General features: G+C 47.4%; 1 protein-coding gene across 1 annotated transcript in view; it reads left to right on the top strand.

Annotated features, from left to right (window-relative positions):
* The first annotated feature begins 839 nt into the window (after positions 1–839).
* Mlxip (MLX interacting protein) overlaps positions 840–13,782 on the top strand; it is a 57,453-nt gene continuing 44,510 nt past the window's right edge. Inside the window, exon 1 of the mRNA XM_051161506.1 lies at positions 840–1,386. Coding sequence (XP_051017463.1) covers positions 974–1,386 — 413 coding nt within the window. The 5' untranslated portion in view covers positions 840–973. The remainder of the gene's footprint in view (positions 1,387–13,782) is intronic.

Here is a 13,782-nt window from a genome sequence, read left to right as displayed (position 1 = left end):
GCGGCCTGCGCATGCATGCACGTTACCATGACTGGCTCACGGCTATTTTTAGGTTGATATAACTTTCTGAGGCCTAGGAATTGCAGTAAAGAAAACTAGGCTCATAACTTCCCCTTTTGGAATTTAGTCTATGGGCCAAACTTCAAAACAATAGCGACAGTAGTTTGATTTGTAGCTGGTGAAGTTAGCTGGGTCTGGAGGCAGACAGCTAGGCTCCTGCAGGGCTCTGCCCTTTAAGAGCTTCGATGCCCAGGGGACATGCCTTAACCCACCAAAGCCAATTTCTCCCCCTATGGATGTGAGGACTCCTTGGTCTCCTTGGAACCTTAGGAACATCCAGAAGAGTTTAGGCGACTCAATCTTTGCATCAACAAAATGGGAACGGCAGTCTTAACATCCTGCAAAACCAGGAAGGCTTTTGAGGACTCAGTTCCGGGAACGGAGGGAGAAAGCTGGCCAGAGGGGGTGAAGGAGCCCCACCCTTACCCACCACGTGGAGTGCCCTCCTGGCCCGCAGAGAAGGCCTCAAGGCGATTCCCAAGCTCCGGGTGTGGCGGAGGCGGGGCAGGGGCTGGGGCCAGGCTCGTTGGAGAGAGAGCCAATGTCTCCCTGAGCTCAGACTCTCTGAGGGGCGCGGCCTGGCTTTCTTGTCCCTTAAGCTCCCCGGCCAGCCCGGAGGGGAAAAGAGGACAACCAGGGGCCGGGCAAGGAGGCGTGGCCTCTGGCTTTTTTTTTTTTTTTTTGTCCGCCCAGATAAGGAAAGGTTCCCCTGCGCCTTTAAGATGTAGACGCGGGCGTCTGATTGGCTGAGACGAGCTGTGACGTCTCGAGCCGGCGCCCTCCCCCTCTGGCGGCGCGTTCCCGGGCAGTCTGCGCGAGGGCCGGGCCGGGCCGGCGGCCCCTCTGTCCCCTCCTGCCTGTCCGCTCCACGTCGTCCGGGCTCCCGGGGCATGCCCCGGACCAGGCTCTTTTCATGGCTGCCGACGTTTTCATGTGTTCGCCGCGTCGGCCCCGCAGTCGGGGCCGCTCGGTGCTGCTCAAACCTCAGGTGCCCGAGGACGACGACGACTCGGACACAGACGAGCCGTCTCCGCCGCCCGCCTCCGGCGTGGCCACTTCAGCCCGGGCCCACGCGAGCGCCGCGCCGCTGCCGTCCCGAGCCGGGCCGGGCCGCGAGGAGCCTCCGCGCCGACAGCAGATCATCCACAGCGGCCACTTCATGGTGTCCTCTCCGCACCGCGAGCACCCGCCCAAGAAGGGCTATGATTTCGACACGGTCAACAAGCAGACGTGCCAGACCTATAGCTTCGGCAAGACCAGCTCCTGCCACCTGTCCATTGATGCGTCGCTCACCAAGCTCTTCGAGTGCATGACCCTGGCCTACAGGTAAGGGACCCGGTGACGCCCCCACCCCGTTCTCGGACCTGGCCGGACCCCATCTTCACTCCAGCCTCCCTTTGACAAAATCAGCGTGGCTCTTTGGCTTCACACTGTCCCTTTAGAGGCTGCTTCTAGGAGGATTTGTGGGTCAGGGGTGGGGGGTGGGGGGTCGCCAAGGTTGAGAGAGGCGCCAGGGTTCCGGCCTGTAGCCCTGTCAGCAGTGTCTGGGTTCTTCCGGCTTCGTGTTCCCCATCCAGGCCCTCCGAGCCTTCTCCAGTGCCCGTGGATCCCTGGTTTTGGACGAGAATTAGGTGTAGCCACAGGCTGTGTGTTGGTTTTTCTTAGCTCTGCGGACCCCGTCTCTCTACTGGCTTTGTGTGTTTTCCAGCAACACCCAACGGTTACGATCACCTGTCCAGGGTGTCTAGGGCGCCGGCTGCACTGTCTAAATGATTGTGTAACGCCTTGGAGCCTGTTTCCTGGTCTATAAAGAGGGGGTGACGGTAGTATTGGCCTCCAGGGGCCTGTTCCAAGGAAGGGTTGAGATAGGTAGAGTGTTTATTAGGCGCTCCTTAAATGTTAGCTACTTTTCCTGATCGCCCAGGCATCTGGAGCCTGGGTTCTCTTACCTCTCACTTACTGAGAAGTTCTGAGGCAGGGCCCTTGATGCACACACATAGACGACTTGTGGAGCCCTGGCTGCTGGAGTGCAGTCTATTTTCCTGACAATCTGGGAGGTGTTTTTTGTTTTGTCTGTTTTTTTTGAGCCGGGGTCTCATGTAGCCCAGACTCTTAAACTTGCTTTTGTAGCAGATGTTGGTCTTGAACGCCTCCTGAACCCTCCTACTTCCATTTCCCAAGTTCTGAGATCACAAACATAGGCCTGCCATACTCAGGTGTGGCTAGAGGGTTTTCTGTGTGAGGTGTCAGTTTGTAGGGCTGACATCCCAGACAGACAGGGATTCAGCTTTGGACAGAGATCCCTTTTTTCATAGAAATGCCTTTCCCTGGAGCGTTAGCCTTTCTTTCCACCCTCTCACTCTTCTCCAGTGTGTCAGGGATTCACTTCAGTTCCTCTGCCTCAGCCACAGACCTTCTCTGAACTCCTGCAAGTGGCAGGAGCAGCCCACTGGTGTAGTAGCTTCTGGTGGGATCCTTGCTAACTGGGTTTCTTGCTTTAGTAACTGTTCCGGCTTTGGCTTCGTGTGCACAGCTGGCACCATAGGAAAAGTTTCCCAGGTGAAGAGCCTGTGGAAAGGAGAGTAGTCCTTTTTGTGTTGAGACCTATGTATCCAGGAACTCGATACATAACCTAGACAGGCCCTGACCTTGTAACCCTCCTATTTTAGCCTCTCAAGGGTTGGGATTACAGGTGCTGCCATGGCCAGACCTATTTTGGTTTTGCTTTTAATTAATTTTTAAGGTTAGCCTGCAAATAGTAAGTTTTAGTATGACATTTTCATTCATGAGTATCACATTTTTTTGTTTTTCTTATTGTTGTTGTTTTGGTTTGTGAGACTGGTCATGCTATTATCCAGGAGGCTGGTCTTAAACTCATGGGTGGGTCTGTCTGTCTGTCTGTCTGTCTGTCTCTCTCAGGTGGATGATAAAGAGCCCTGATAAATCCAAATGAAAAGCATTACTACAGCATTACTCAATTGCCTGAAGTTAAAATACTAGATAGTTGGCTCCGGATGACATTTTCCTTCTCTGGAATAAATGATTAGTCAACTTGTTCCTTTGTTATGTTTCTAAAATGCGCCCTCACCCCTGTCTCCTCTTATGGAGGGTTCCCCGACGGCTTACTCCATAGTGTAGCTCTGCCTTCTGACATCTTTCCGTGGCGTATTCATTCATCTCAGCTCTGAGTCTTAGGTCTCGCGCAGGCGTTGACAACGAAGTTGCAGGCCTGTGCACCCTCTGGTCTCTTACTTTGAGCACATACGTTGGAATCAGATTCAATTAGATTACAGTATAAACTATCCTTTGAGAAGGACTTCTCAAACAAAACCAGAGGTAAAAGACAGGAATGTGTTTCATTAAGGAAGTTAATCCTCTTTTCAGAAATTTAATATAAACTGCTGCATGTATAGGGAGAGAAAGCTGCTTGAGCCATTGGAGGCTCGGGCTAGAAAGGTCTCACTTAGTAAGCTCTGGCAGAGGAAAAACAAGCCAGTCTCCCTTTGTACTCTGTCTGGATAACCTAAAGGGTTATTAAATAACACCAACAGAGCAATCCCACTCCCATTTCTTTCAGAAATATTTTGGCACCTGGCCATTACTGACTTAATTTTCTTGATTGCAAAATGTATCACTAGTTTGGTGCAGGAAGCTTACCTTGCTCTTTGGCATCCCAGCTCCACCCGCTCACTTGCTTTTATTGTCATATTCCCCATGTCTGGTCTAGCCGTGCCCTAGGTTTACCACTGAGGGCTCCTGGGATAGGCATCTGCCATTAGCTTCCTATAAAGATGCTCTTTGTGTCGGTGCGAGGCTGATGCAGCTTAACTGGCAGTGTGGGCATTTGGTGGAGATGAACTGAGACGCTAGAGAAAGATGGGCTTCTGAATTCAGCATACCTGTCATGGCCACCAGCTGCTCTCAGAGAAGTGAGCTCCAAGTGGGGGAGGAAGCCCACCCAGTTCAGAGCGGCTTTAGCTTGCCCTTGCTTGCGCGGGGAGGAAGGCCAGCTGGGTCTTCTGTGTGGCTGTTTTGGCCTAGGTCGGCTCTAACTCCAGCTTCCAGTCTGTTCCATCGGCTCTTGGTTCTAATGCTTGACTCCCTGGTACACTCTGTGCTTTTTTTGTTTGTTTGTTTGCTTGCCTTGTTTTGTTTCCTGTTAACTGCTGTCTCCCAGCTGTTTCCAGATGAGGCTCAATAGCTTTTTGGAGGAGGAATCAAGTACAGGGGACGCTGTAGTTGTTTTTCACCGGATCCTGAGAGATGGTCTAGGAATCTTGAGCAGGACCAAGCAAAGGCTGTTCTTATTTTTATTTTTTATTTTTTCTATTTTGGAGATGGCTTTTGTTCTGAAACGTATTGAAATTCTCCTGCCTCCGCCTCCCCAGTACTGAAACTGCAGAGGCAGCTGAACTATCTGAGTAGACTCTGGCAGTGTAGTAGATTTGGGGGTACTTGGGACTGTGAATATGTCTATTGGGATTCCAGTCTCTTCATGGCTGGCTTTTTAAAGCCCATGTCCTTCCCACTCTGGTAAGTAGCCCCGTGGGAAAGCATCTTGATTTGGTTCTAAAACATGTGCTCATTTCTGGGACCCCCTGGAGGGAAAGAAATTGCCTCTCCTCTCTTCAAGGCAAACTTGTGTGGCAGATGACAGGCACACACAGCCTGGCTCACCTTTCCTAAGCCATCTTGTCACTGCTCGAGGATGAAGAGGATAAAACTTCTTCCCTGAGGGTGGAAATGAGCGTCAACAGCAGTAACGTCTGTGGCTGGCTAGTGCCTGGCAGATTACAGGCAGAAGGACGTTTATAAAGTTGAGTATAAAGGGTAGTCAGTGTAGCTGATGGTTAAGCCAGGCTGGTGGTGCACACCTGCAATCCCAACACGTGAAAGGTGAAAGCAGGAAGTTCATGAGTTCACGGCTAGCCTAGATTTTTCCAGGGCAACCCTATCTCCAAACAAACAAGCAGCACACTCAGACAGCTGTCAAGACTGACGTTTGTCATCTATAAACTGAAGACAAGAGTTGGAGTCTTTCAGTGAAGCTTTCAAATGCCTGCCTGACCAGTCCTGCACAGAAGCATTCTTGACTTGGCAGGGTCTGTGCAAGGCCTCTGCAGTGAAGCTGTGCACTCCAGAACGTAGTTCATGCTTCTTGCCCTCTTAGCATTTTAAGGAATGTCATGCATGTACACCCCCCATACAGATTCTGAACACATTTAATGTGTAGATTTTTGGTTGGTTTTACTTTCACTTCTCTTTTTGTTAACTTCTTTTGGTAAACATCAGAACGTAGCATGTGATCTTTTGAAAACAATAATTTTATTTATGTATTTATTTAGTGTGTGTCTGTGTATGTGTGTACATGTGTATGTGTTGAGATCCAAGGGCAGCTTCTAATTGTTTTCCCTTCCACCATGGAAAGCCCAGAGCATCAAACTTAGATTGTCAGGCTGGGCAGCAAGCATCGCTTATCTGCAAAGCCATTTTGCTGGACTTGGAAATGGCCTTTTAAAAAAATATATAATTAATTTTATTTTATGTGCATTGGTGTGGGTGTGTCAGATTCCTTGGAACTGGAGTTTCAGACAGTTGTGAGCTGCCATGTGGGTGCTGGGAATTGAACCTGGGTCCTTTGGAAGAGCAGACAATGCTCTTAACCACTAAACCATCACTCCAGCCTGAAATGGCCTATTTTGTATTTAGGCATAAGTAGTTTTTTGGGCAAGTGTCTGTTTAAGTTGATTTCTTTTTTCTTCCTTTCTTTCTCTCTTCTTTTCTTTTTCTTTCTTTCTTTCTTTCTTTCTTTTTATTTTCTTGTTATTTGTTTTGTGTTTTTTCCAGACAGCATTTTTTTTTTTTTTTTTTTGTAGCCTTGATTAGAACTAGCTCTGTAGATCCAGATAGCCTTGAACTCACAGAGATCCCTGCCTCTGTCTCCTAAGTGCTGGGATTAAAGATGTGCTACCTTTTTTTCCTTTTCTTCTTCTTCTTTTTTTTTTAGATTTCATTTTAGTCATATGAGTGCTTTGCCTGCCTGGTGCCTGAGGAAGTGGTAAACCTCCATGTGGGTGCTAGTAATTGAACCCAGCTCCTTCTCAAGAAAATGTGTTGTTAACCACTGGGCCAACTTTCCAACCTCCACATGTTTCTTTTTAAACATTTATTTATTTTGTGTGTGTGTGTGTGTGAGAGAGAGAGAGAGAGAGTAGGTCAGATAACAACCTCTGTCTACCGCTTGTCACAGTTGATGGCAAGCACCATTTTTAATCCTCGGAGCCATCTTGCCAGCCCTTGAGATTTTTAAACTAGGGACTGTAAGAGTCCTGGGCTATGTTTTCAGTCTGTAGCTCCCACATGTGTGCCCTGTGTGGTAACTGTTTGCTCACGGCCCACAGTGGAAAGCTATGCCAGATTGAGGTATAGCAGGGACTGAAAACTTAGTCACAGTGTCCTACAGATTTTAAGTGCTCAGTAGACAAATTTTTTCTCTTCTATTTGACGCAAGGGCTCACATATCCCAGGTTGGTTTTGTACTTATTTAGCTGAGGGGAAAAAAAGGAATTGTCATTTTTTTCCTTTATGTAAATATGGTGTGTGTGTGTCTGTGTGTGTGCGTGTGCATGTGAATGTGCAAGTACATGCAAGTGTCTTGTGTACATGTTGATATGTGTGGCTGCCAGTGCACTTGCACCATGGTGCATATGTGCAAGTCAGAGGACAACTTCTGATGTCCATTTGTCACCTATCTTGTTTAAGACACTGTTTCTTTTCTTTTCTTTCTTTCTTTTTTTTTTCTGAGACAGGGTTTCTTTGTGTAGCCTTGGCTGTCTTGGACTCACTTTGTAGACCAGGTTGGCCTCAAATTCATAGAGGCGCCTGCCTTTGCCTCCTGAGTGCTGGGATTAAAGGCATGCACCACAACGCTTGGCCTCAAGACACTGTTTCTTGCTCGCCATAAATACACCAGCCTAGTTGCCCTTTGAGCTACTGGGGCTTTTCCACATTAGGCATAGTGGGATTATTATAGAATATTTTATTTTACATGGGTCCTGGGGAGCAAACTCAGGTTCTCACAGTTGCACACTAAGCTTTATCTCCCGAGCCATCTCTCCAATCCCAGTCTTTAACATCCAATCCTTCTGCCTCCACCTCTGAATGCTGAGCTTACATGTTTGTGCTCCATATCTGGTTTGTTTGTTTGTTTGTTTGTTTGTTTTTGATTTTCTGAGACAGGATCTCTCTGTGGAGCCTTGGTTATCCTGGACTCACTTTGTAGACCAGGCTGGCCTTGAACTCACAGCGATTCACCTGCCTCTGCCTCCCAAGTGCTAAGATTAAAGGTGTGTGCCACCACCACCCAGCCTCAAAATACATTTCTTAACCACATAGTCTGTGTTAGAGATTCTGTTAGGCTCCACATGGAAAGCAAAGATGGAGACAGCAGGTAAATCAGAACTACATAACCACCATATGCAATCAAGTAAGACTGCAGGCTTTCCAAAGGATGAGGTTCCTTCCCTTGGGGAAGGCTCAGACTGAAGGAAGCACAGGATTTAGCCAGTGGGAATAAGTAGCCTAAGACAGTCGTCTTCCCCTCTGGGTTGTCCAGGTGCCTACATCAGTAGAGGAACTGGCACCTTCATTCCCTCTACCAAGCTATTCTAGACTCTTGTGAGCAGATGTGTATGGGGGGGGGCACTTTTCAGCTCAAGAGACTTTTCCTGGTCTGAGGGTGGAGCTTAGCACTATGCACAGTACATATAACTCCCTGTGTATTAAGGCTGGCAAGATAAAGGTGGATAAAGGTGCTTGCTGCCAACCCTGCGGAGCTGAGTCAATTCTTGGCATCCACATGGTAGAAGGGGAGAACATATTCCTACAAGTTGTCCTCTGACCTCTGCAGAGGGAGCAGGGATAGGCACATCCCTTGGGCTCACTGGCCAGCCAAGCTAGCCAGTGCATCTCTGAATTCAGCAAGAAACACTATCTGAAAAAATAAAGTGGGTGTAGGGAGGAATTAAAAAAAAAAAATAGAGAGCAGCAGAGGAAGATAATGGATACTAACTAACCTCTGACCTCTGCATGCCTACACACACATATGTACATTTGTACCTGCATGCACACACACAAATGCTGCATACATGTACACTACACACTCAACCCTTAACCTCTAGGCTCAACTTTATTTCTTTTGTTTTGTTTGGTTTTTTGCTTTTTTGAGACAAGGTCTCGTGGAGGCCAGGCTGGCCTTGAAGTCAGTATGTAGCCGTAGATGTCCTTGATCTTCTGATTCTCCAGCCTCCATTTCCCATGAGTTCTGGGTCTACAGGCATCTGCCATTCACACCTGGCTTATGCCGAGTGAGTTACACCTTCTGTTTTCTTTTCCAATTCTATTAACTCTACCTCACCCTTTACAGGGCTGGCAATTAATGAGTAGATACTACTTAAAATGGAAATTTGGTCCTGTACTACTAAAGAGGAAACGATAAGAGGAACGAAGACTTCTCTTTAGGAAAGAGAATTCCTGATTTCTGATAATTGACTCAGGGGAGAAGGGCTAAACATGGAATCTGATGTCAGCAAAGGCATCTACACATTGCTTATGAACACAGACTGAGAGACACAGACACATAGGGACACATGGACATGGACACACACACACACACACACACACACACACACACACACACACACACTAAATAAATGTAACAACAACAAAAAGATAGCTATTTCTCAGCCCCTGGATCCTGTGAAAATGTTGTAACACAGCAAAGTGGATTTAAGGCTACAGATGGAATTAAGTTTGCTGATCAGCTAAGCTTATCCTGGATTATCTGAGTGGGTCCGTGGTAATGACAAGGTCCTTACCCAGGAGAAGAGAGAGAACAGTCAGAATAAGGCTCATCCTGAAGAAGAGGGAGGAGACTGTGAGCTAAGGAGTGTGGGTAGCCTTAAGAGCTGAGTGGGTAGAGCTGAGAGCCAGGTGTGGTGGTGCACTCCGTTAGTCCCAGCACTTGGGAGGCAGAGGCAGGTGGAGTTAGTTTAAGGCTAGCCTGATCTACAGAGTCAGTCCAGGACAGTCAGGGATTCACAGAGAAACCCTGTCTTGAAAAAGAAAAAAGTCTACCAAGAAGGGACTTGATACCCTATGAGCATATACAGGGGGAGGAAGTCCCCCTCAGTCACAGTCATAGGGGAGGGGAGTAAGGGGAAAATGGGAGGGAGGGAGGAATGGGAGGATACAAGGGAGGGGATAACAATTGAGATGTAATATGAATAAATTAATAAAATATATTAAAAAAGGGAAAAAAGTGTGTAATTATATGTGCATGTGTACGTTGGTGTGAGGAGGCCAGGGAAGCATGTCAGGTGTCCTGCTGTATCACTCTTAATCCCTTGAGACAAAGTCTCTCACTGAACTCCTAAACTGGGGCTAGAAAACCCTAATACCTGTATCTGCGATTCACTGAGTGTGTTCAGCCACACCCAGCTTTTTATGTAGGTGCTGGGACCTGAACTCTCAGGTCCTTATGCCTGCTGTGTAAGTGTTCTTATGCTCTTAGCCACTAAGCCACCTTTCTAACACCTTTCCCCTTCACTGAACTCATGATCTTCTTGTCTTAGCCCCTCAAGTGCAGATGTTACAGCTGTGCAGCACTGACCCTCACGGAAGTTTCTAGAGGAAATGTTTTTAAGCACTTAACCTCTCTTTTTACTCACTGAGCTTGGTGTGAGTGTCTTTCAGCCTTCTGCCTCAGAAGAGCATGCAGCCCACCCTGGAATGACACTGAGTCATGCAGAGTGTATTGCGCCCTGATTCAGGGGCCTCTAGTGATAAGAGAGTCTTTGTCAAAGGAGCAGCCTGTAAAGTGTATTTGGCCCTTGATCTCTGCCTGGTATAATTTCTGTAATACGGTATTGTAGAAAGTCAGGTTGATGTTTTTGTTTGGTACTGGGCATTAAACCTAAGGTTTCAGTACTCTGGGTAAATGCTCTACCCCCAAGCAACACCTCCAACCTTTTTACATTTTGTTTTGAGACAGAGTCTCACTAAGTTGCCCAGACTGACTTAGCCTTCTGGTTCTCCTATCTCAGCTTTCCAGATAACTAGGAGTGTAAGTCCAAGCCACCATGTCTAGCTTTAATTTGACATTTTTGTTTTGTCATTTAAAAAAATTTTTTAAAATGTGCATTGATATTTGCCTGCATTTATGTCTGTGTGAGGGTGTCAGATCCCCTGGAGCAGGAGTTACAGACAGCTGTGAGCTGATATGTGGATGCTGGGAATTGAGCCCGTGTCTTCTGGAAGAGCAGCCAGTGCTCTTAACTGCTGAGCCATCTCTCCAGCCCCTTGTCATTTATTTATTTATTTTGAGGCAGCATCTCATGTAGTCCAGGCTGGCCTCTGAGGATGACCTTGAACAAGGTTTGTGTTTTGTTTTTTAAGCAGGCGTTTGGGGGTGTGTGTGCGCATGTGTGTGGGTGTGGGTGTGTACACACTCAGGCCGTGGGGCAGCCCTCTCTGGATGTTGGTTCTTGTCTTACATCATGTTAGGGACAGGGCTCTTGTCTGCCACGGCACATGCTAGGCTGCCTGACTCTCAAGCTGCTCGGGCTTCTCCATCATGGCCTCATGCCTTGCTGTAGGAGTGCTGGGGTCACAGATGTTGACAGCTGTGCCAGCTTGATGAGATCCTCACATCCGCAGGGCAGGATGTCCACTGAGGCATCCCCAGCCTGGCCTTGAACTCTTCTTTATTTGTGTGCATGGATGTCTGTATACTATGTCTGTGTCTGTGCCTGGTGCCCCTGTATGTCAGAAGACTGTGTCAGATCCCCTGAAACTGTAGTTATGAGCAGTTATGAGTTATTATGTAGGTGCTGGGAATGGAACCTTGATTCCCTGGGAGAACAAGTGCTCTTAAGCACTGAGCATCTCACCAGGCCTCTGACTTTGAACCCCTAATCCTCCTGTTTCCATGTCCCAAGTACTGGGATTATTAGCATGAACCACCATACCCAGTGAATTTGACTTGTTTTGAAGGATTCCTATAATGGCCCATGAAAGATTCAGATTATTTGTTCTCCAGAATCCACTTACCTAATGAGTATAAAATGTGCAATTCCGGCAACTGGTGTCTGTGGTGATCCTCTGACTTCTGTCGAAACTCATTCTAACTCATGTGGTTAGAATTCCAGGTCACAAAGGCTTGTATTTCAGGCTGAACCCTTGGCATCACAAGCTTTAGGGACTCCCTGATGCTAGCCTGAGGAAGGGTGCTGGTTATTCTGCACCGAATCCAGCACGTCCTGGACTGCCAGAGGGCTGTGGAGACTGGAGCTAGAGCCAGGTGGCCCTCATTCTCAGCAGGAGACAGAACCTTCACTGTTCCATCAAGAAGGGACTTCCTTGACAGTCTCACCCCTGCTGTCTTTCTTCTTGTGCTTCTGCATCCTTAAGTTTGTATGGCCAGTGCCCCCACGCAGGTCTTGCTAAGCTTCTTGTCACTATGAATGCTCTTTGGCAGTTGCCTTATTAAATTAACTCTATAGTCTCCAATCTAAATGTTTGAGAAGGAGGTAAGGGGAGGTTCCCCCTCACAGAGCAGGACCTCTCTGGCCACAGAGCTGGGGTCTAGCTGTGATCTTGGTTTGTCTGCTGCTAGATCGAGTGCTTATTTCCCAACCTTTATTCATTTGGATACAGTGGACAAGTTAGCTATCTGTCTCCATCATGAAGGTTCCTTTCTGGCAGGAGTCGGTCAGCATAGTGGATTTTGTATTTAAGTACCACAAAAAATATAAAACAGAATAAAGGACAGTAAGTAAAAGAGGTTTGGGAGGGGTGGGCAGGTACTTTGGGCTGCTCAGAGAAGTGGCCTGAGGAGGTGACATTTCAAATTAACCCAAAACCTGAGTGGAAAATAGAAGCCAGGCGTGGACAGCGGAAGCCAAGGTGGAGTGAGCATGATGCATTTGAGCATTAGAAAGACCAGCAGGACGAGATGTTGGCCATAGAGGGTGGAAAGAGATGAGCTTGATGAAGCAAGCCAGGGTTGAAATGAGCATCCTTTTTTTTTTTTTTTTTTTTTTTGAGACAGGGTCTGTCCATCTAGCCTGTCTGGGTACGTAGAGGATTCACTTAATACATAGACTAGGCTGGCCTCAAACTCACAGAGATCCGCCTGTCTCTGACTCTGCAGTGCTGGGTTTAAAGGCCTGTACTATCAAACTGGAGAGAATCCCTCTTTTGTTGTTGTTGTTTGTTGGTTTGTTTGTTTGTTTTTCGAGACAGGGTTTCTCTGTGTAGCCTTGGCTGTCCTGGACTCACTTTGTAGACTAGGCTGGCCTCGAACTCACAGAGATCCACCTGCCTCTGCCTCCTGGGTGCTGGGATTAAAGGAGTGCGCCACCATGCCCAGCTGAGAGAATCCCTCTTAAAAGCTGTTGAACTCTACCCTCAGACCAGTATTTCCACAGTGGGATAGTGAGAATTGAGTGGATCCAAGATAGTTTTGGACTTGCTAATGAACTAGACATAGGAGGTGGGAAGGGTGCTGGGAGGGAGGCAAAGAACTGACTTTTCAGATGATGGCTGAACCACTGGGACTATTGGTCCCCTGTGTGGCTGGTATCTGTTGTAGACTTCGGCTCCTAGGGTGTGTGTGGACAGCTTCCCAGAGAAGGGATTGCCGGGGGTTGTCAGAATGGTGAGCCTCACGGTCATCCACCGGATCCTGCCCAGTCCAGGAACTTGCATTTGTTCTTTAGGCTACGCTGCCCTGTCTTGTCTCTTTGAGCTCTGTGTACTTACATTCCTAGCTGTCTTCTCTCCCCTCCCCGTTTTGTTTGAGTCATGGTCTCACATCATAGCCCAGGCTGCTCTCACACTCATGATGAGCCTGCTTTTGAGACAGGGTTTCTTCTGTGTAGCCCTGTTTGTTCTGGAACTTGTTTTGTAGACTAGGCTGGTTTTGAACTGAGAGATTCTTTTGCCATCCACGTGCTGAGACTAAAGGTGTATGCCACTACACTGGACTTGGGCTCTGCCTGCTGTGCCTCTTGAGGAGGCTTTAGGGAGGAAAGACTTTGAATTTTGAGGTTGCTTTCTAAGCAGTAGGGCTTTTCCTATTGCCATTAATCCTACATGATACTTTTATTCTTTTTTTTAAACAAATATTTTTTAATTATTTATTTTTATTTTATGTGCATTGTATGTCTACGGGTGTCAGATTTTGGAGTTACAGACAGTTGTGAGCTGCCATGTGGGTGCTGGGAATTGAAGGTGCTCCCAACCGCTGAGCCATCTCTCCAGCCTGATACTTTTATTCTTATGGTTTAGTTACAGAGAGATAACTTTTGATCTCAAATTCTCTAAAGAAGCCTTAGCCTAGTGAGCTTGGTGTGTTTAGACTATACCATCAGAACCATCTAGAAGGAGGCTATTGAGAAGGGTGACATCAGTAGTTCCGGAAGGGAAGCTCAGAGCTGAAAGATAATTCCAGAAGCAGGATTCTTTAGCCTTTGAGCCTTAGACGTGAGCATGAAGATCCTGTTGGGGTAACAGTGGAAAAACTCACTCAGAGGTGGTAAGGGAGTCAGGCTACTGGAATAAATAACAGATTGGGGGACTCTGAATCAGAAAGAGAAAACCATGGAGATTTTTGGTGGCACAGCCTCTCTGTTGAAAGCAAGGGGTTAGAGTTTTAAAAGA

The sequence above is a fragment of the Acomys russatus genome, chromosome 19, assembly GCF_903995435.1.
Source record: "Acomys russatus chromosome 19, mAcoRus1.1, whole genome shotgun sequence".
NCBI classification, from domain to species: domain Eukaryota; kingdom Metazoa; phylum Chordata; class Mammalia; order Rodentia; family Muridae; genus Acomys; species Acomys russatus.
This window is presented reverse-complemented; position numbering and strand designations above follow the sequence as displayed.